At 31.8% G+C, this 21,889-nt stretch overlaps 1 protein-coding gene across 2 annotated transcripts in view; it reads right to left on the reverse strand.

Annotated features, from left to right (window-relative positions):
- The window catches only part of LOC148609016 (uncharacterized), a 58,774-nt gene that overhangs the window by 35,933 nt on the left and 952 nt on the right, over positions 1–21,889 (reverse strand). The window contains exons 2-19 of one of the 2 annotated variants that reach the window (XM_088541420.1): positions 17,954–18,095; positions 16,786–16,854; positions 15,581–15,652; positions 15,123–15,185; positions 11,142–11,213; positions 9,814–9,882; positions 9,323–9,394; positions 6,911–6,988; positions 6,446–6,517; positions 5,931–6,002; positions 5,503–5,655; positions 5,098–5,175; positions 4,315–4,449; positions 3,500–3,649; positions 3,112–3,264; positions 1,278–1,343; positions 805–948; positions 205–348 (exon numbers count right to left, since the gene is read on the reverse strand). In XM_088541420.1, coding sequence (XP_088397546.1) covers positions 205–348; positions 805–948; positions 1,278–1,343; positions 3,112–3,264; positions 3,500–3,649; positions 4,315–4,449; positions 5,098–5,175; positions 5,503–5,655; positions 5,931–6,002; positions 6,446–6,517; positions 6,911–6,988; positions 9,323–9,394; positions 9,814–9,882; positions 11,142–11,213; positions 15,123–15,185; positions 15,581–15,652; positions 16,786–16,854; positions 17,954–18,095 — 1,804 coding nt within the window. The remainder of the gene's footprint in view (positions 1–204; positions 349–804; positions 949–1,277; positions 1,344–3,111; positions 3,265–3,499; positions 3,650–4,314; positions 4,450–5,097; positions 5,176–5,502; positions 5,656–5,930; positions 6,003–6,445; positions 6,518–6,910; positions 6,989–9,322; positions 9,395–9,813; positions 9,883–11,141; positions 11,214–15,122; positions 15,186–15,580; positions 15,653–16,785; positions 16,855–17,953; positions 18,096–21,889) is intronic. The other variant, XM_088541421.1, reaches the window with a different exon arrangement.

Below are 21,889 nucleotides of genomic sequence, written 5' to 3' on the forward strand. Positions count from 1 at the left end.
TCTATATGCCATTTAAATAAAGAAGCAGCTAAAATGTATTGGTAAATGAAGAAGCTTTTATATAGTATCAGATGAGGATGTTTTTTTGGGAAACAAAGTTAAAACAAAACCCATAAAACAAAATCAAACATTTGTGGTAACATAATCTCTTACAAACTATAATGTGATAATAAAAGCTGTCACCAGAATTATACACACACTTACATTGTCGAAGTGCTTGTAACGTGATTGAGTGTTCCATCTTCAATATATCCTATTTCATTATTAGCTAGGTAAAGGTTGGATGTTAGAGGACAATTCTCAAAATGGACCCTTTTTATCTGTCGTATTTTGTTGTTGGACAAATATCTGTAAAGGTGAAATTTAACTTTTTTTGTTATAAAAATGACAATCTATAACTTCTAATCAAAATCAAAATAAATAATCAATAAATAATCAGCAATATTGTTTTTATTTTTATATAATTCCGTCAAGAGAAAGTAGCAAGATAATTTATTAGATTTTAGTATTACTACCACTGATGTTGAAAAAAGGGAGATCAAATGTACTACATTAAGATAAAACATACTATACGAAGATACGGTAATGACTTAAACATTCGAAACTCTTGAATTATTCGATTAAAATCAATAAAGAGAAAACAATATGCTAGATAAACAAATATTTCAAAGTGTTTAGGGCATACGGAAAATTTGATTATTGTCAAAAATTTCTTCTTCTTATGCCAAAACAAACAAACAAACAAACAAACAAAAACAACAAATAAAAAAAACCATATATATATAATATATAAATAATACTTACAAATTCGCTAGACTAGTTGAATTAATGAAAGCATCATCTGGGATGTAGGTGATCTCATTGCTACCTAAGTTGAGTGTTACAAGCATTGTCAAGTCCGAGAATTGATGTTCGTGGAGGAATCGAAACTTGTTACTGCTTAAATGTCTGAAAAAAATTTAAGAATAATTTGTAATTCCATTTAAATAAGCTAGTATCATCAGCTAGTCTTAAATCTACATATAATAAATTTTATGGAAAATTTGTAGTTTTTAAATGGAAAAAAATATGAAGATAGAATAACATGTTTTCATAAATGTTTGTTTTTAAAATGTAAGACCATTTATATATACAGTACTTTTATCAAAATACATTGTAAATCTGAAAGGCGTTTGATTAACATTGTGTTGTTATATTGCTACTTTACTGAATGAAAGAAAGTATGATTTAATTATCGTAAAGATATTTGGTAATTGGTTTAACTAAGCATGGCTTACAAAGTTGTCAATTGTGCTGGAAAGGATTCATCTTCGATAGCGACAATTTGGTTGCCATACATGTATCTAAAACAAATTAAACACATATTTACATTTTAGAATGTTTCATCTTACTTTTATCTTTATTTTCATGATCAATTCAGATCATTATTATTTTTTTTGGGATTTGGAAAAGAACAAAGTTGTTTCTTTATTTCTATTTTCACACTGTCAGATGGAAAAACAATGCTACAGTGTATATTTAACAAAGTAAAAATTAGAGTCAGATTAAAACAAATAGTAAAGAAATAATGAAAGCGGGAGGTTAAACACTCTTAAACTTGGTTAAGTAAACCACAATTTCAATTGTAAATACCTGTACCAAAGCAGGACCATTGCGGACGTTTTCAACTCGTTTACATCGATAATGCAAATTGTTATTCGAACTTTCCTTTTTGTTTATATATTTTGATTATCGCCTGTAGTTTATCGGTTTGTTAAATTTGTTATTATCCTTCACATAATGCTAGTTGTTTATCAGGAAACAGTCTAAAATGTTATTTAAGTTATTTGATGTTAGGTTTCATTTTGTTTTATTCGTGAGAAAAGTACGATAAATCTGTAAAAGAATAATCAAGGGAACATAGATTCCAGCGGTGATCAAAGAATATCTTCAAAGGACTGTACCAGGAAAACAGACAAACACAACACAGAACATGAAATAACCAAAATAATACTTACAAAGAAACAGAAGTAATCAAGCAACACGGACTCCACTTAAACTTAGAGCATTGACAACATATCGATCCTCGATTCCATGATGGCGAACACAGAACCTTTGAAATGAATACTTTAATTTGTTGCAACATAACACTATTCCATTAGCCTAATTGTAACAAGTCTATAATGGTACAAAATGTCCGCACAGTTTCGACAAGCTCTACGTATGAGCTGTGATATGAAGGTGTTGAATGGATGTATGTCGCTACATATAAAAGGAAAGTTACAGGGTTATAAAAGGGCACTTGTAACTCCCGTAGCGGTATTAGTTCAATACGGATGCAGAAAAATTCGAAAGATCTTCTGGAAAGCATCAATTCAAGATTTTTATTTGAATATAATAGCATTTAACCTACAATTTATTAACCCTACATATTTCTATTCGCCATACACAGTTAAAATTTCTGCTCAAAAACATTATATATCGTTGTTACTCCAGATGCGACAGTACACCTAGATACAGATCTGAAGTACTTGTTAAAGACTCCAAATCATCTTCCAAATATTTATGGAAACAACCGTTCAGCACCTGCACATGGAGTGTTCATGTCACAGCTTATACGGTATGCCACACCTTGCCGTAAATACGCAGACTTTTTGTATCCCACTAGACTTTATACAGTGAGGCTTCTGGAATAGGGTCATATTGCTACGAAATTGACGTCATATCTACAAAAGTGTGATGGTATTCATCATGAACTGTGGATCGTTACGTTGTTTCCATTTGCACAATAAGAACTGATTTCTTAAACGTGTCATAGTTTACCTGTCCTCTTTCGTCTACCCCGGACTTTACTTTTAATAAGCATCTCGGCGGGTGTTTCTAAAAACAATAGATGACGCTTACCCTACTGATGCATTGGTCCATGTTGCCAATTTATTATTGAGTCCGACTTGCTTGTTTACTTTTGTTTCTTTGAACGTATTATTTTGTTTATTTTATGTTATTGTTGTCTGTTTTCCCTGTCTGGACTTTTCGCAAGGATTGAGTGCTTTTGATTTGAGGTATTATCTTCGTTCCCTTCATTACTCTTTAGGTACAAAATAACATTTTACATGAAGTAATTAAACTTACAAGCTAAGTAGCGTTGAGACATTAGTAAACGTGTTTTTGTTTATAAATGAAATGATATTGTTATCCAGATACAAAGTTTGAATAGCTGGTAGTCTCTCATGAGTGGTTAATGCTTCAGGAACATACTGCATGTTCAGATTACTCCCAAGTTTCCTAAAATGAGCCAATTGTGTAGGTATAAATAAACCTAGTGCATCATTTTGCAGGTAATTTGTTTACACTTCAGCAGATCTTCATTTCTATGAATGAATTAATTTATGAAAGTACAAATTGCAGATACTTGTTTGAAAGGACTAGCTCCGATAATTGACCCAAAATATTAAAAAGCAGCAAGAACAATTTGATATCTTACAAATATTGTAGAATATGAGAAAAAAAAAACACTTACAAATATGTTAAAAACGGCAGACACTTAAATCCATCTTCTTGTATGTGCGTTTCATTTAATCTGTTGGAGTCTAATAACAGATACTGTAATGCTTGAATCTTACAAAAGTCTGTATTATTTACCATAGTTATTCTATTAGAAGTCAGGAACCTATATTGTAAAATCAGATTACATGGTATCGCTATAATATTTCAAATATAAATATAAATATACAATCGGTTATATTACAATTTAAAACTGTCAGATAATCTTAAGTGTTTTAGAAAAATCTCAATTTGAGATTTTTTAAACAGGAAAAACTCGACAAAGAGTAACATCACTTATATCATTTCTGTTTCCATTGTTTTCATTATTATTATCTCAAAGTCAACCAATGGTTCGTTTCAACAATCGGTTCTATTAAGCTTACATTAAACAAATGCTTGCAATTTACATTTGAATACGTTTTGTTCTTGTAAATTGTTGGTTTAAAAGAGTAATTAAGGGAACCAAGGTTATAGCGGTAATCAAAAGAATGTAATCCAGGGACATAGACCAGACATGGAAAACAGACATACACAACAAAGAACATAGAGTAACTAAAATCATACATACAAAGTAACAAAAGCAAATGAGCAACTCTCTAAAGAAAGGATTAGATACAATATTCACATTGTGTCTACTTTCTTCTTTATTTGATTACAACGTAAATATAAAGCCGGAGACATCTTCATTCGGTGGCAATGGCTATATAATATTATGTAAACATTTAAGTTTGTTTAAATGCATTCGTATTCAGCAGTCGTTTTGTTTTTTGTTTGCTATCGAAATCTTACAATTTAACTATATTTGGAGTAGTTGCGAAAGGAACAAATTTTGCTTTTCTGTCTAAGTATGTTCCACGCAGTTTGATACCATATCCACTTTCCGCTAATTCTGTACTGTTTCGTATCATATTATTGTCGGCATGTCTATAATGGAAATGACATATTTGAAGTAAGGAACTCGAATATTTCAGAACAGAAAATATAATGTTTACTAAATATATATAGCTTCAAGTGAAAAGGAAAAAAGCTGTAGATATTTATATTGCAACTGTTTCTTTTTGAGCAATTAAAACGCACTGATCGTATGCTGACAAGCAATGGTCAGTGATTGAATATAACTGTCTGTTTTGACGCCACAAACGTTAGATTGTCTTGAAGTTTGCCAGGATGCTGCCCGCTTCGAATAAAAGAACATTGTTTTTCTTGATTACAACGCCATTTTTTAAAATTTTTTTTGATGTTGTTGTAAAGAAAATTTCGACAAAAAATTTGATATACGAATCCGGCTCGAAACAGGCACAGCATCGCAATTTCCCGCAGTTCTTAGCCTCATTCGTATATTAGTTAAATGCCAAGTCAGTGAACTATTATGCCTTTATAATAATTAAACAAGTATTTGTCCAACGTGTGATTGTATCTGGCTGTTGGTCATCTGATAAAAAAATAAAGAAATTCAAGAAAAAGAAAACTCAATAAAACATCATCTTCAATCACGCGACATGAGCCATTCGATTGACAAGTATAAAGACAAAATAAAATGAAAAAAGTTGGTTACAGTTTAATCACACTTACAGTTCTATTAGAGCTGTAAAATTTGCCTCCATGAATACTTGGTGAGGAATGTGTGAAAGTTGATTACTGCCAACAAAGCTGTGAATTAACAAATATCGTATTCATCAAATTTATACATGTACGGAAATCCGAGAACTTGATGAACAACACTATTTTTTTTAAATGAGAATATTATATAGAAACAATATATATGTTTAACAGAAACCATCATAGGCAAATTGTAAATAAACCCACACAATATATTGAAGTGAAGAAAACAATTCTGCCCCGAAATGAAGACATTGTGTTTGATTATTGTAACTTTGGTTTGCAATTGTTTTAGTGTAAATTTCTCCAATAGAAAAAAAATGTCATTTTAACTACGTAACATGTATTCGTCTCCATTATTGTATATACAAAACTTACATATATTTAAGGGATTTTCCAATGTTAATCATCGAATCAAAAATGATAGTGGTCATGGCAGGGCTTTGACTTTGTAGTCTGAACTCTATGAGTTTCTCCAAATCTATAAAAGCTTCGGATGTAAGCTTAGCTAAATTGTTATGGTCAAGGTCTCTGTGGTAAAATAAATGAGATACGAATACGTTCATTTCAAGAAACAATGGCCTATGGAAATAGTTACATTATATCGCTTAATAACAGAATTATGCAAAATGAACAAAACTGACCACACTGTTTCTTAGTGTAAAATGTTCTATATGTTGGCAGTAGGTGAACAATTACAATTACCATCAAATCAAAATTTCATTTACGGTGAAGACTTCTTACGTTTACGCTAAAAGTTAGTAGTGCAAGCTAAGGAAAACATATATTAGACCGGTAAAACTCACAGGTGAATAAGTTCCGTCAAGTTCTGAAAAATTCCTTTCGGTATATGTGAAAAACTGTTATTGTGGAGTTCACTGGAAAAAAACCCAATTTGTAATGTAAGTTAAAAAATGAAGTTTCGTTTAATTTCAGGATGGACGCACTCAAGACATCATTTAATACGATACCATAAAACATGCTATATTAATGCACCAGTAATTTGTCCGTATCAATGATTTCACATATGATAGCTATCTTAAAAAAAAAACAACAAAAATTGTCACAGACAAATGTTATTATAATGATGTTTTGAAATTTAAGCCTTATCTTTCCTAGGCTTTAAATGAAATACGATTGTGTCGTATATTTTAGCCGATGTTCGCATTAAAATTTCCAAATGGTTCATCATGTTAAATCAATACTAAAACATGAGTTATATATGTTCATACCCTTTTTTAATCAAATTTTAGATAAATAAAATCGTATATTGCAGTTTACATGAACTTGATTGAACTGTCATTGAGAAACGTTTTCTTACAGAATTTTTAGATTAGGTAATTGATTGAAGGTCCCTCGTTGTATTGTCTTGATAGCATTGTTGCTCAGGTTCCTACAAAAGCAATGTAAAGAAAACTAGTTTTGTATGTCAAACTGAAGTTACAAATCAATTTACATGACGTAGATGAGACATGTAATTACTTCATTAAAATTGGTGATCACATCAAAATGTAGATTTCCCGGAGACAACCTTTACACATGTTATTTGAATCATTGTTATCATTCGACATTATTTTAGTTACAATTTTACAATTTAAATATAACGAAAGTATCTTTTTGATTCAGATATCATGTAGTAACTTTATATTTAAAATATCCGTAATAATATACCGTAGCTACAAGTTACATGATTCGCAAGGACTAATACTAATGTATACATGATGTTCAACAGTTTTAACATAATTACAAAGCAATCTTTTGTCATTTGATTACATTGCTTACTTACAAATGAACGAATGTGTTCGAAGAAAGTGGTGTTAGATGATGCAAAGATATCTGTGTCAACTTGTTCTTTTCTATGCCACTGTGGAAAAAAAACTTTGACATTATATAATGGATAGCACTTGCTTGAAGCTGTATATTTAATGCCATATTAACCCAAGACTCCTATATCACCCCAAGTGCCAATGTTCCGAGGGGTAATATAGGTCTAATGTTGAAATGGCTTGAGATACAGATTTTGACGTGTCATGTTCTTTATATCATATATTTTACGATACTTCTAGTGTGTTCCGAGAAGACATGTGATATAGGGTTAACGATAGCTCTATGGGCTTGATAAAGGTTATGCAATATAGGTCTAGAGTGTGATGAAGGGAATGCGATATGTGTATAACGATACAGGGTTTTAAAAAAAAATCAGTAAAATCGCATGTACAAAAAAGTATATTTAATCTTAATATTTGATCAATACCAAATATACAATCTGATATAAACGTACAATATTTAAACTTAAATAACAGACGTTCATTAATATTGAGAAAATTTTACTCAATTTTTTTTCATACCTATTTTTACATATGTACTATTCTTTATTTCTGTTTAATTTTAGCGAGTATGCAAACCCTTTGCTCATTTCAAGGAAAAATAAACGATTCATAATTCAAGAACTATATTTATGTTTAAACCAGTTTTTTTTTTGCGCATGTCTATTATAAACATGAATATTTAAGACTTGATCCAGCGTTGTGCTATAAGCAAAAAACTTTGATAAATAACAAAAGATCTGTCATTCTTTGATAAACTTTGGGTTCAAATATAGGACTATGTACTACATATCTTCTTATTTTTGTGGATATTTACTACATTAATATGAACTATGTTTCAGCTTATGTATGCGTACTGCAACTTCTGTTGACAACAGCAGGTTAGTTAAAAGTTACTTGACGAAACACTGGATTTACTTAATTTCCACAGAGACAAAAGTATAAAATGTTTTATGTTACATACTACACAACCGGAATCAATATGGATCTGTTTTAACTTTTTTTATAACTAAAATTTTAGCGGTAATCAAAAGAATGTAATCCAGGGACAAAGACCAGACATGGAATACAGATATACACAACAAAGAACATAAAGTAACTAAAATCATACATACAAAGTAACAAAAGCAAATGAGCAACTCGGACTCCACTAAAACTGAGAGCATGGACCAGGTGCACCGGTAGGGTAAGCATCCTCTGCTTTTCTAGAAACACCCAACGAGTTTCTCATAAAAAGTGAAGTCCGGGGTAGACGAAAGAGGAAGGGAAAACTATGACACGTCGAACAAATCAGTTTAAATGGCGCAGATGGATACACCGTAACGATCCACGAGTTCATGACGATCGACGACATAAAACTTTTTTAGTGATGATTTCAGTCTTGTAGCAACATAACACTGCTCCAGAAGCCTATTTGATAGAATTATAGCGCAATGCAAAAAGTACACGTAGTCTCGACAAGCTCTGGCATAACGTATGAATTGTGAGTTGTGATATGAACACTCCATACGCAGGTGCTGAAGGGATCTTGCTACAGATGAAAGGAAAGTTGACAATTTTGAACGAAAAGTCATCACGTTTGTCGTAAAGTTAGGTCAGTAGTTTCCCTTAGGTTAGTTAAAAGTTACTTGACGAAACACTGGATTTACTAAATTTATTTTAAGCACAGAGAAAAGTATAAAATGTGTTCCAAGTTACAGCCTTATATTAATCCTACGAGGACGAATGGCCCGGCCAGCGAAAACTATATTTTTATATAGCCTAGCTGGCCGAGTGGTCTAGGGCGCTGGACTTTGTGCAGGCGTTGTTGCATCGCAAATTTGACAGTTCTAACATCGTTGGGAATTTTTCAGACCTTTCTATACGTTTACAGATCTTCTCTGTATCAATTTGATCCGATGGAGCAGTGTAGCGAATAGAGTCGTCACATTCTGAGACGTTTGTTTAATATTCATTTGTTGACATGCATCATTAATTTGATCCTCTATCCTACATAATAACATCTAAATGAGCTGTCCCGAACTACCATACATCGTGTACTAAGCCCTAGATTAATCCTACTACGAGGAAAGACCCGGGCAGCGAAAGCTATATTTTTAGCTGGCCGAGTGATCTAGGGCGCTGGACTTTGTGCAGGCGGTGTTGCCTTAGATGTCACAGCGGTACGAGTTCGAGTCCCGCGGAGGGAACGACAAAAATTTGTATCGCAAATTTGACAGTTCTAACATCGTTGGGAATTTTTCAGACCCTTCTATAAGTTTACGTTATCTTCCCTGTATCAATTTGATCCGATGGAGCAGTGTAGCGAATAGAGTCGTCACATTCTGAGACGTTATATAATATAAATATATATATATAATACAAAAACTTACAAATACATAAGGTTTGGAAGCGTACCAATTGCAGACTCTGGAAAGTTAAGAAAGGCGTTTTCTCCAAGACTCCTACAATGCAAAGAATTAAACAATTCATTCAGCATAATATGGAGAGGAACGTAAAAAGAAGACAAAAAAAACAAAAGAGAATTAAAATAAAAAAAAAACGGAAATATGCTTAGGCCATACAAAAGAATGTTAGATTACTCTCACGCAACCCAAGTTCCTAGCTTTGAGTAGAAAGGTACATGTAAGGGAAATATTTTCCCCAAGAATTCATGTGATTATGTATAAACCATTATCAAAAGAGTGAAAATAATGTTGCTTAGAAAATTATTTTTAAATATTGTCAGAGAATGGCAATACCATTATTTGTGTAGGGCCAATAACAATAATGGACTATGAAACAGATGTTCTGTCTTTACAACACTCAGTTCGTTTCATTTACCTCTCTTATAAATATACCAAACGTTTAATAAGGTACTTACACAAGACGAAGGTTAGACCCGGATATAAAATTTCTTGGAAGCCAGTGAATGTTGTTTCTTGTTAGAGCGCTGGAATTATATTAATACGTATATAAAATACAGGAAGTTTAATTCTTTGATTCAATTTTAAAATTGTCCAAGTGAACATTTGATATAATAATTAAAGATACGTTTCATAAGCTGTATGAAACAATAATATGCATATCAATATCAAAATAGAGAAATATTCTGTTTCCGAAGACAATGATTGTAGACGATGGATTTTCATTATATCACCTAAACATCTTCCGTACAATTTAGATTAGTGATTTCTATGAATTTCAAGGGGAGACAAATTGATGCTGCCAGTTTGTATAACAATTAACTGTAATGGAAGTAGGCTTTTCAACCTGTTTTAACCCAACATTTCCATCGAGATGCCTCTACCAAAGCAGTGACATTGCGGTTGTTTCTATCTTTCCAATGTGTGCCTTGATAATGCAATTTGTTATATGGAATTCCTTTTTTAGCTTTACAAAAATGATTATCATATAAAAAAAAGCATATCCATCGGAAATGCCTGCACCAAGTCATTGCATTGCTTCCAACTTCCGTTATTTGCATTGGTGCTTTTTAAATATTTCTTTTGACTTTAGTGTAGTGTTTATCTGTTTTCTTGTTAGCATCCTTTAAGTGTAATGTAAAGTTAAAGTATATGTTTGCCTTATTTTGTATACATTGATGTATAGTATTTGTGGTTCATTTTCAAACTTTTAGATTAGGTCGATGCCACTGGTAGTAGACTATAGGTACCCGAGGGTATTCCACAGCCCATGTTCTTACTTCGCAGCATTAATAAAATAATATGTATTAGTCACAGCCAACAACCGAGCATCGCACTTACACACTTTTCTACGTTTGTTTAGGCATTGAAAAAGGTGTACCGGTTCTAGATACTGTAATTAAGACTTTTTAAATTATTTTCTTGATTTTTGATTCACACATTTTGATATTAAATCAATTGAAGGGTACTTCAACTTTTAATTCACTTCCCTTTTTCAGTTGGCCTGTTTGATACTTTTTTCTGGTTTGACTAAACGTTTATCGTCAGCCTCGCATATGATGCTCGGAATAATACCCTAAATTTATTATGATTCGTTCCGTGTTTTGAAGACCATAAATGTTCTTGGTGCTTGAATAGGCTTTATGTTTTGAATTGTGTTGCTATGAGATATCCTTGTAGGCTATTATAATTTGATTTCAGTCTTACACTGAAGAGAAGCTACTGTTGAACACGTGTACAGCATACAAAAATTACAATGTTAATATAAGATTATAGTATTACTTACAGGTATTCTGTTGTGTTAGGTAAAGTTCCTTTGTACTTTGAATCAAGAGTAATTTTATTTCCAATCAAATTTCTAGAAACAAATATTTATCATTTCAGTTCAAAGTGCTTCTAACCGCTATTTAAGAGTAATATTCTTAAAAGAGTGTAGCCGTCATTAATTTTAGACACAATTATTTTACTATTTGGTCAATTTAGTTCATATATAAACTATATATCATAGAAAAAACAAAGCACGTAATATGATTGCGATCGTTCTTTATGATATGAAAATTATCAGCTATTTAGTATATATCGTACAATATTGCTTTTTTTTAAATTATTGATTTAAATTAAATTGTGTGTCCTAAAACGTTTCTGAAATCCTACCCGAAATCTCCACCCACCATCTCACACCACACCAGTCGACATTCAAACTTACTTTATCATTCAGCAATACACCATTCCTCATCCTAAAATGGACCTTTCCCAATTCGACCGTATATGCTTCAACCCTCCATACCCCTCCAGCTCCAACCTAATCTACATAATCCGAAATCCTAATCAGCAGATCGGACACTCTGTTGTCTTGTAAGTATGTGGTGTCCCCAGATGGGATCTTAACACACTCACATCTGGTATGGAAAGTGCCCAGACCAATTCAACTAAAAGTACCCAATCACACGTTCAGTCTGCAGACCTTCTATTCCAGTACAAAAATTCTGACTATTTCAAAATTATCAAACCATGTTCCATCACTTTAAATGATAGATTTGACTACAACGATGACAAACCACATTGTACCATATCAAAATGTGGTATAAAAAATTGCAAAACATGCAACATTCTTATAACTGACCCTTACTTCTCCAGTTCCCTTACAAACAAAACTTTTCATATCACTATGACTTAATTTGCAAATCAACAATCTTAATATATGGATTAGAATGCAACTTATGTGGTTTAGTATATGTCGGAGAAACGCAAGAACGATTAAATAAAGGAATGTGCGGTCATCGTTCGGGAATTAACACCACCAAATATCCAACAGTTTATCAACAATTTTAATCAACAAGATCATTCAATCCTCTCAATGAAATTTCGTATTTTAGAAAAAAATTACCATACTACAAACAGTCCCGTTCTAAGTAAAAACTATCGTAGGGAAAGAGAGGAGTACTGGATACGCAGACTAGGTACTGCAATACCTTACGGATGCAGTGACAACATCAAAAGTATAGGAAACCTTTCAAGCCAATATAACAATAGCATAAATGTGATGAATTTATTTGACAAAAATCCAAGACGGGAAAGTAGTCATGACCATCGCCACTATTCGTCACCTAAGTTACATGATGTCTCAATAGATGGTTTCCTTCCTTTCATACAAAAACCTCTTGAACTTCATCACATTAGAACCAAACTGTATTCTATACTTCTATACTTCTCACTCTACTACACTCCCTTTACAAAACAAGTCTTGACACTCCTGTTTCTGATTCCACCTCATCATTATACTTGTTGCCATTATTTTGGATATTGGTTTTCACAGACTCTTTAAACCAGTTTCTGTGAAAAGTCAAGATGAAGAAAAATGATCATTTCTTCCACTACCGTTTGTCAACAAAGGTATAGATGCAATTAATTTGGTTAACGTCCTCCATCACAAAAACGTTACCAACGAAATTCCCCCATATTTCAAAGACAAATCCATACCAATTATTTCATATTCCTATACTTCACCCATTGCTTCCAAAATTTTCAATTGTAAAAGGCTACTGCAGAACCTCGAAATTGAGGACTTCAAGGCTAAACTACCTGACTGTTCTTGCAAAACCTCTCCATTCAAATATGGTCCTTCTGATCACGTCGTTACGTGAGATTTAACCATCATCGAAAACAAATCTCTGCGTAATATCCTTTCTAAAGGTCCAAAGTACCGTGAACTACGCTTCATAAATTGGAATTATAATATTAAAGTTCTTATGGATGCCGTCGATAACTATGCAAGAAAATGGATAAAACGAGAACAAGAAGACATTGATTCTCTGTCAGAGTGGTTAAAGGCTGTGAGGTCTTTAATTTTGAAACGAATGAAAGTTTTAAGTGGGTCAATGAGTGCCAAGGCTACATCAGCTTTCAAAGACCCCGATGTAGCAAAAACATTGCCTACTATACTGTGCTATCCTCTTTTGGTCTCTTTACCAAGGACGATGACTGTGATTTACCGTCTATGTACTGGATTCCTAAACTCCACAAGAATCCATAGAAACAGCGTATCATAGCTGGATTTGCAAATTGTACCACCAAACCTCTTTCAAAACTTTTAACTTCTATACTCACAACTGTCAAAGAGGGTCTGCAGTCCTACCACAACACTTGTTACTCCCGTAGTGGTATTAATTCAACGTGGATCCCGACACATTCGAAAGATCTTTTGGAGACAATTAGTTCAAGATTTTATCTGAATATAATAGCATTAAAACCTATGATTTTTCAACACTGTATACTTCTATTTCCCATACTCAGTTAAAATCCCGACTTAAAAATATTATACATCGCTGTTTTTCCAAAAAAAATAGTACACCAAGATACAAATATATAGTTCTTGGCAGAGATTCCTCATACTCTGTAGGAAATAATTCCAAATCATCTTCAAAATATACAGAGGAAGATGTTTACAAAATGCTTGAATTTTTAATCGACAACATATTTGTCCAGTGTGGTGGACGTGTTTTTCAACAAATGGTCGGAATTCCAATTGGAACAAATTGTGCTCCTTTACTTGCTGACCTATTCCTTCACTCTTAAGAGGCTGACTTTATAGCTGATCTGATCAGAAAGAACGACTGTCGTTTGGCTAGATCCTTCAATCTCAGTTTCCGCTATATAGATGACGTATTATCTTTAAACTATCCCAATTTCGGGGATTTGATACATCGCATCTACCCAAAAGAACTTGAGATAAAGAATACTACAGACACTGTGAAGTCAGCCTCATATCTTGACCTACACTTAGAAATCGATGGTAAAGGAAAATTATTGACCACAATTAACGACGACGTGATGACTTTTCATTCAGAATTGTCGACTTTCCTTTCATCTGTGACCTCATCCCTTCAGCACCTGTGTATGGACTGTTCATATCACAACTCATACGTCATGCCAGAGCTTGCCGAGTTGCTCATTTGCTTTTGTTACTTTGTATGTATGGTTTTAGTTACTTTATGTTCTTTGTTGTGTATGTCTGTTTTCCATGCTGGTCTTTGTCCCTGGATTACATTCTTTTGATTACCTCTATAACCTTGGTTCCCTTGATTACTCTTCCCATCTCATCACTCCAAAGCCAACGACCACTTTTCCCATACACCTTATATAACATTCCCGATCATCTTTACACATTACACAATTCTACATTCTCAATATTCTCAAATCAAGCCTACCCTTCCCCATTCGACACCTTACCATACCATATTACTTCTCATTCTACGAAATTTGCCAATTCAGTATGCATCATTCTTGTTCAATAATAAACCCTTCCCTATTGTGCAATACATCCTTCAAATTCCACCATACATGTACTCCATTCACCATCTCTCCAAACACTGTACACTATTCCACATATCTGCATACACCATTCAAACACCATTACCAATCCAATGATACACAATTTATACACCACGAACCATCCTCTACCATACGGAACACAAATCTTTCTACCATATACCATTACTCGTCCCATACTTCAACGTTTCCAATCTTAACTATATTCAAATCCCACTCTACACTACACCATTCCAAATACCACCATATAGCGATACTCAAATTATTTTTCACCATCTTGCCACACTCCAATTTCTAATAATACCATACGTCATTCATTTCATTCCATATATATAAGAAATCAAATATTACAAAGAATATGCTAATTACGTGTACTTTAGTAGTTTGACCTTTCTTCGGAATAGTATCACTGCTTTAAACAACTATAAATGTGACTTACAACTTTGTCAATCTTGTCCGACTAACATCTGGCATAAACTCCAACCCACTATCTTGGACTGTTCTGAAAAAAAGTTACAAGCGACAGTTCATCGTACTAAAAAGTAGCCAGACTTCAGCATTTTTGCAAGCTTTTATTTTCGAAGAATTAAATGTAAAAAATGTTGTACTTATACATTATTATATATCACAAGCCATCGAATTATTTGTGTTAATCAGTTTAACAAAATACTTCATAAGTGACAAGAACATGTAATATGATAAACCCATACGTTATAGTGAGCAAAAAACAGAGATCCCTGTAAAATAAGTTGTACAGCACAAATTTATCATATAACTTCCAATCAACTCAATATAGAATAATACAAAATTGTAATAACTGCATTTCCTTGTATAAATCATTAATTTTATTTCTATACTAAAAAGTAATATAATATCTATAACTAAAAATTATCTTACAATTCTGTTAAACTTGGTTTGTTCTGAAAAGGATCTTCGTCAATATTGGTGAATGTGCATCCTTGTATATTTCTACAATTAATCGTAAAAACAAAGTTTCGATCCTTGCAATCATACACATTAGTCGTTGATTCGTAATTAATGTCAACCACCCCCAACCAAACTAAAAAAACACCAACAAAACAACAACAACAAAACAAAAAAGAAAAAAAACAAAAACAAAAAACTTACCATTATTATATACATTAAACGTTACGTACTTCAAAATACATTACAATATGCAAGATTTAGTTTTTGAGTGTAAGTTTGTTGCAGAAAGTTATTATAATTACTACATATGAATCTTTGTTTTGATACCGTTCTGTGCAAAATTAAATGCCTACTTTATTGATTGAATACAGCATTCTTTTTTATAAAGTTAATCAAATAACGTTCCGTCGTTACAGTATATTATTATATAAACAGCAGTGACTTGCCGATTTTTTTTTGTGTTAAAGCATTCGATAATTCACACTGCATAATAAATTCGGTAATTTCACTCTCGGACATTCTTCCGCCAAATCGATGCAAAATATCGCAACACGAACATCAATCCACTGTTTACAAAATTTAAAATTGATGTTGAAAATAGAAACCAATAATGGAGATAATCTAAATAGGATAATCAATTGGTTATCATGAATGACCAAAATATGATTACATGTGCCAACCACGGATTCAGGTTAAACTTGTGCGTAGAACAAAGTCCGCACTCTGATTAAATCTAGGCATTTTTTTTCGGCATTCGTGATCATATTTTTGTTATTCATTCTCCTATTATGAATGACATAAACTTAAAGTTATAAAAACTCCCCAAATAACATTTCAAAGTTTGTTTAACGAATTTATGAAAAGAAAAGTGGAGGGTCCCAGGGTATAAAGTATTAATACTATGAAATTCATAAAACCATGGGAAAATCTGACAAAAATAGCTGAACAGGACCAGAAAACATCCTAAAAAGAAAATAACTTAAACTTTCACGGTGCTAACAAATTTGATAATATGGGTATAACTACAATAATATTTAATGTAATTCGTAGTTCCTGTGAAATATACCAAACTAAATATATACGCATCATTATTGTATAGTTATTTCCACAGAAATAAAGCTGAACTACCATGTAATTGCTTTATCTCATTAAAGTGTTGGCAAATAGCTTCTTACATGCGTGTAACTGAATCTGGAAAGGTTGTAGAGTTAACAGTGTCAAGTATGATTAAAGAGATGATAGATCTGCAAAGAAAACAGAATTAATTTTTCGAAAATTTATGAAAGAAACTAAAACAATCAAGCCCATCTAAAAATAGACGTATCAACAAGGTTACAGTTCGTCATTCAAGTATTTAAATTAAGATAGCATTATGTTTTTAATGAATAATGATTCTCTCGATTTTTTTTTGCATCGATAAAAAGCACTGTTTGTTGTCATGGATTACGACTCTCCTCTAAAGTAAAAATTATTTTTATGCATTATAAGTTTAATTTTTAACCTGACCCAATTTTTTAAATTAAGGTAAAAATTAAGAATGAAAATACCAGTTACATCAAAATTGACATGAGTATCTGAAAACTAATTGCTGGTATGACACGGCTTTTTTAGTACAGTAAATGAACTCATTTAATTAAGCTCCAAATTAGAAACCGTTATGATGGATGTACTAAATGAAGATGCATACTCTTTCAATCAGTTGAATTGATATCAAAATTTAGCATGTCACTCACTTGCAATTATCCTGTATATATTGTTATGTATTTGATGCTTGGTTTATTGTGTTTTTTTTTTTTTCATTTTGGGCAAAGACCTGGGGATTGTATGTTGTGTATTGTTGTATATTTTGGTGTCTGCTTATGCTAAGGGCATCTTGTGTGCTTGTCCCAAGTCAGGAACCTCCAGTCATTAAAAAATGTGCATGGTTTTGATTTTATTTTTTTTTTAATTTTCAGTTTAATCGTTAAACCCGTATAATTTCTGGGTCAAAGAAGATAGTATTGGAGTGAAAAGTTCCTCAATTTTATCAAGGGTCATGAGACTACATTTGATTGTTTTTTGCCACTGTTAAGTATGGTCGTTTCGATTTGACACATAAACTGTTGTTACTTTATATATAATGCATTTTGAGCTAGTTTTACTTTTATTATTTTGTGTATCAAAATTAAACATATCTTCTTCGGTATATGAACATAGGATGTTTTCCTTTTAGACTATGCCTTTTGACTACTACCTATATTTTACCAGTAAGGTAATTTTGTTGTCAACTTTCATAAAGTTTGATGTATATTGTTTTAAAATAATTGGTTTTTAAATGTAATAATACTTAAAAAATCAACATACATTGTGTTACTGGTGCATGATTTAAGTTTCACTGTTCCAGACTTCACTTCACATGTACAACCTGAACATGATACTACCGGCCAGTTATCTCCTGGCAGGTATGGTCTTCTATCATCTGACCACATACCGTTCTCTGCATCATCTAAATATAACAAGACTGGTAGAGTGTTAATATGTTATACAATTAAATACATTCCTTATGACCGTCTTTATTTGTTGATTATTTTCTAATATTTTTCTCGTTATTACATTATATAGATATAATTGTGTTATTTCCGTTCTTATAGATTGACTGACACCACAAACCGCATTGCCCGTAGACTCAGAAGTCATTTTTGTTAATTCAAAATTCAATTTTCTTACACCTATAAATGTATAATTTCCGTTCTTTTAGATTGAAAGCACAAAATGCGCTACATGTAGACTCACAAGTCATTTGTTCATTAATTCAAACTGCAATCTCCCTATACTTTACTTTTACTTTAACACGAGGTTAGATAAGACGGTATCATACATGTGCATACATAATCTCACAAGCTGGTTTGCAATTTCTTAAAAGTGGCAAATAAAGTAAAAGTTGTCTTATCAAAATAGTTTGAAAGCTTTAAGACCATCATAAAAACAGGAGAACATTACCAAGACAAAGAAAATAGACGAAACTCAGTAATTTGTTTTTGTTAATATCCTACACTATACGATAACACTTAAAACCTACTTTGACTTTACAAAAAGCTTCGAAATTCAAATTAAACTTTCAATTAAAGCAAACACACCATGAATAGAACATAATATCCATAAACGTAGGATAAAAAAAACTATACAAACTCCATAGAATAAAATAAATATAAAAAGAGAAATGCAGATATAAACTTAAATAAATGAACATCACTTCAAAACTACATGCTTTATAAAATTTATACAACGGCCATACACAAGCAGAAACTAAAACATGACTTCAATTTAGAACAGAATTCATAATGAGCATTTATTGAAGCATTAATTTGGCTCCAATTAAAGAATGAAATTAAAAGTCCTATTACAATATAGACAATAAATGAACTTTAAATTATGAACAAAAACAGCACGGGCATAATGTGATAACTGTATATACAAGCTCGCTCAAAATTCTCAAATACCCCAAAAACCGGTAACCATATAAACAAAATTGACAAACAGGGAGTTCATATTGTCTTGGTCTAAATTTGAATCCCCCCAAAATGACATATATATACAATGTTTCTGTCGAAGTCAAAATATGAAAAGGACGGACAGACATTTTCACTGAATTCCTCCGGAAAATTATGAACATAACAACTGATTTATTGGTTCATATTCTTACTAATGAAACACATGAACTTTCTAACACATATTTCAGTAAGAACGCTTCATTCTCTAAAAAGAATCGATTAAACCGTAATGTATTATTCATTGTCTTTTAAGCAACCATAACTCAGTTTAGTTGTTTTAAAATCGACGTGATACACAGTGCATTTTATCTTTAAATAGTATTTAAAACGCACAACATGATTGTCAATATACCATATTCTAATTTCTGTAACAAGCAAGCTGTTTATACTTAATTCGTGTTGAAAGGACACGGCTAGCGCAACCTTGGTTTTTTCTGAAGATCAAGTCTTAATATAAAGAAATCAATTGGGACAAAATCAAACATATTAAGGAAAAACCTTCATCTTTATGACATAATCGTTTGATAGTATTAACGAATTTTGTGCTATTGAAACCATTATAATGCTAGGTTGTTGGACAAACAATAAACTACATCAAATTCATAAAAGCTTTGATATCAAAACACGATCTAACGCTACCTATATTATTATTTGTAGTACCTCAATATTGAATATAGAACTTGAACATAATAAAAATAACAATTTAAAATGAACACCGCTTTGTAGCTAACCGAGATATGAACGAATTTATTTGTATGGTGTGCAATAGTTGTTCAATATCATGTTTAAATATTGATTTTAAACTAAGTCTAAAACAAAAATATAAAAGGAAGCGATCCCATTTCATCTTGCAGTAAAAAAAAACCAATATTTTTTTTAGAGTTTTCTATGAGGAAGTGATCTGGTCTTGCTAGCATTTGAACATAATTCATAAACTGCTTACAAAAAAAAGGGAAAAGGAAATATATGCAAATGGAATGACCTGATGTGACTATACATAGATAATATACACAGCATAAAGTAATGAAAGTGCTTCAACCGTTTCTTATTTTTTAACCACAAAAATTGTGAAAACATTTATTTACCATTGGTCGTAACTTATAAGACTATATAGATTTTCACATAATTGCGTTTAATATTGCCATTGTTATTGGCCCGAGATCTTCATATCGACCTTAAGCTAGACAGCTCAAGGTCACCCTTGGGTATTCAATGAATGACGAAGAATCCCTCACATCGCAGGGCAGACTGCAGCTTGTCTGATCACAAAACCGAGTATCATTATACTGAAATTAAATTGTCACATTTTATAAGGATTATAAATCTTTAACAGATTTTAAATGTGTTTGTATTTTTAAAATGTAATGTGTACGTACTGATATCACGCAAAGGGATATGGTGATATATGACATTGCAAGTTTTCAGGTTATATTATGTAATTAAAGAAGTACTTAGATGTACTAAATAGCAAAAAAGTTTAACTGGCCAGATCACTGATCGTGGAATGAGGAAGTTTGAGCTAACCAATGATAAAGTGCATAGACACCGACCTTTGATTATCTACTTAAGTCTTACCTCTACGTTATAAAGTCTATTTTTATTCATGGACGAAATATCTTGTAACGAACATTAAGTGTTAGTCGTTAATCAAAAGTCGTACTTGTTCAAGTTAATCATCACAATGTATAAACATTTTACAAAAACTAAACACTGCTCCTTTATGTTCGGTTTTTAAATCAAATTCATTTAAGTTTGACTTTGACATATCCAAAATCAAATATGAAAGAAGGTCATCCTTCTTTACTTTATTTTTCTTTTTATTTATTTATGATTCAGTCAATTCAAACATATTGTATTTAGGAAAAAGAAATGACAACGTTAAAGTCATGTATGTCTGTTATTAATACAGAGTTGTATTGTTGTACGGCACATCGTCTCGTCATCATATTGTTCTTTTAGCAAAGCGAGATTGCCGACCATGGTCTAATTCCCTTATAAAACACAGACTTGTTTTAAAAAATTCAAAACAATTTTCTTCTATGATCAAAACCATGTTAACAACTTTGACCAACAAATGTTTTACTGTATTGATGTCAAAAATGGCTGTAGTTTTTAATCAGATTCTTAATCTAAAAACAGAAACTTATCAATACAAACATTCTACTATATAGTATAATAGCTATACTACCTCATTGTGTATTTCTACTTATTGTCTGCCATAATACGTGCAAAATACTTTATACATATATATTAGTTATTAAAAACGGGTTTTTCTTATTTTATTCATCATGTGACAAAAAAGGCATATATGGACGTAAATACAGATTTGAGAGCAAAAAATTAGAACAAAAAAATATGACAATAACCTATCAGTCTTATTCTGAATAAATACTGCTAATGGTTGTTTTCTTTCTGGCATTTATCTGATGATTCTACAGATTATGCAAAAAATATTAAAATGGTACTAAGACGAATCATTTTTTGTGCTTTAAGTGAAAAAAATCTTCCTTCCAGTCACTTTAAAGTGACCCAAGTAACTATCAAGAAAGAACAAAAGGTTTCACATCAGTTACTCTTTCAAACAACATGTCAAAATTTAATGTAATACAGTAGATAGTAAACTTAAATGATTTTATTTATAAATGTTGAATATTAAACTCAAAATCATAATGACTGCGATGTAAAATTGTCATGTTGGTACTGATACCCAATTAAAGATAAAGATAAACAAAATAATATGATTTGTGAT

This window comes from Perna viridis, chromosome 8 (assembly GCF_037379345.1).
Source record: "Perna viridis isolate PV_CMFRI_1.1 ecotype Kerala chromosome 8, ASM3737934v1, whole genome shotgun sequence".
NCBI lineage: Eukaryota > Metazoa > Mollusca > Bivalvia > Mytilida > Mytilidae > Perna > Perna viridis.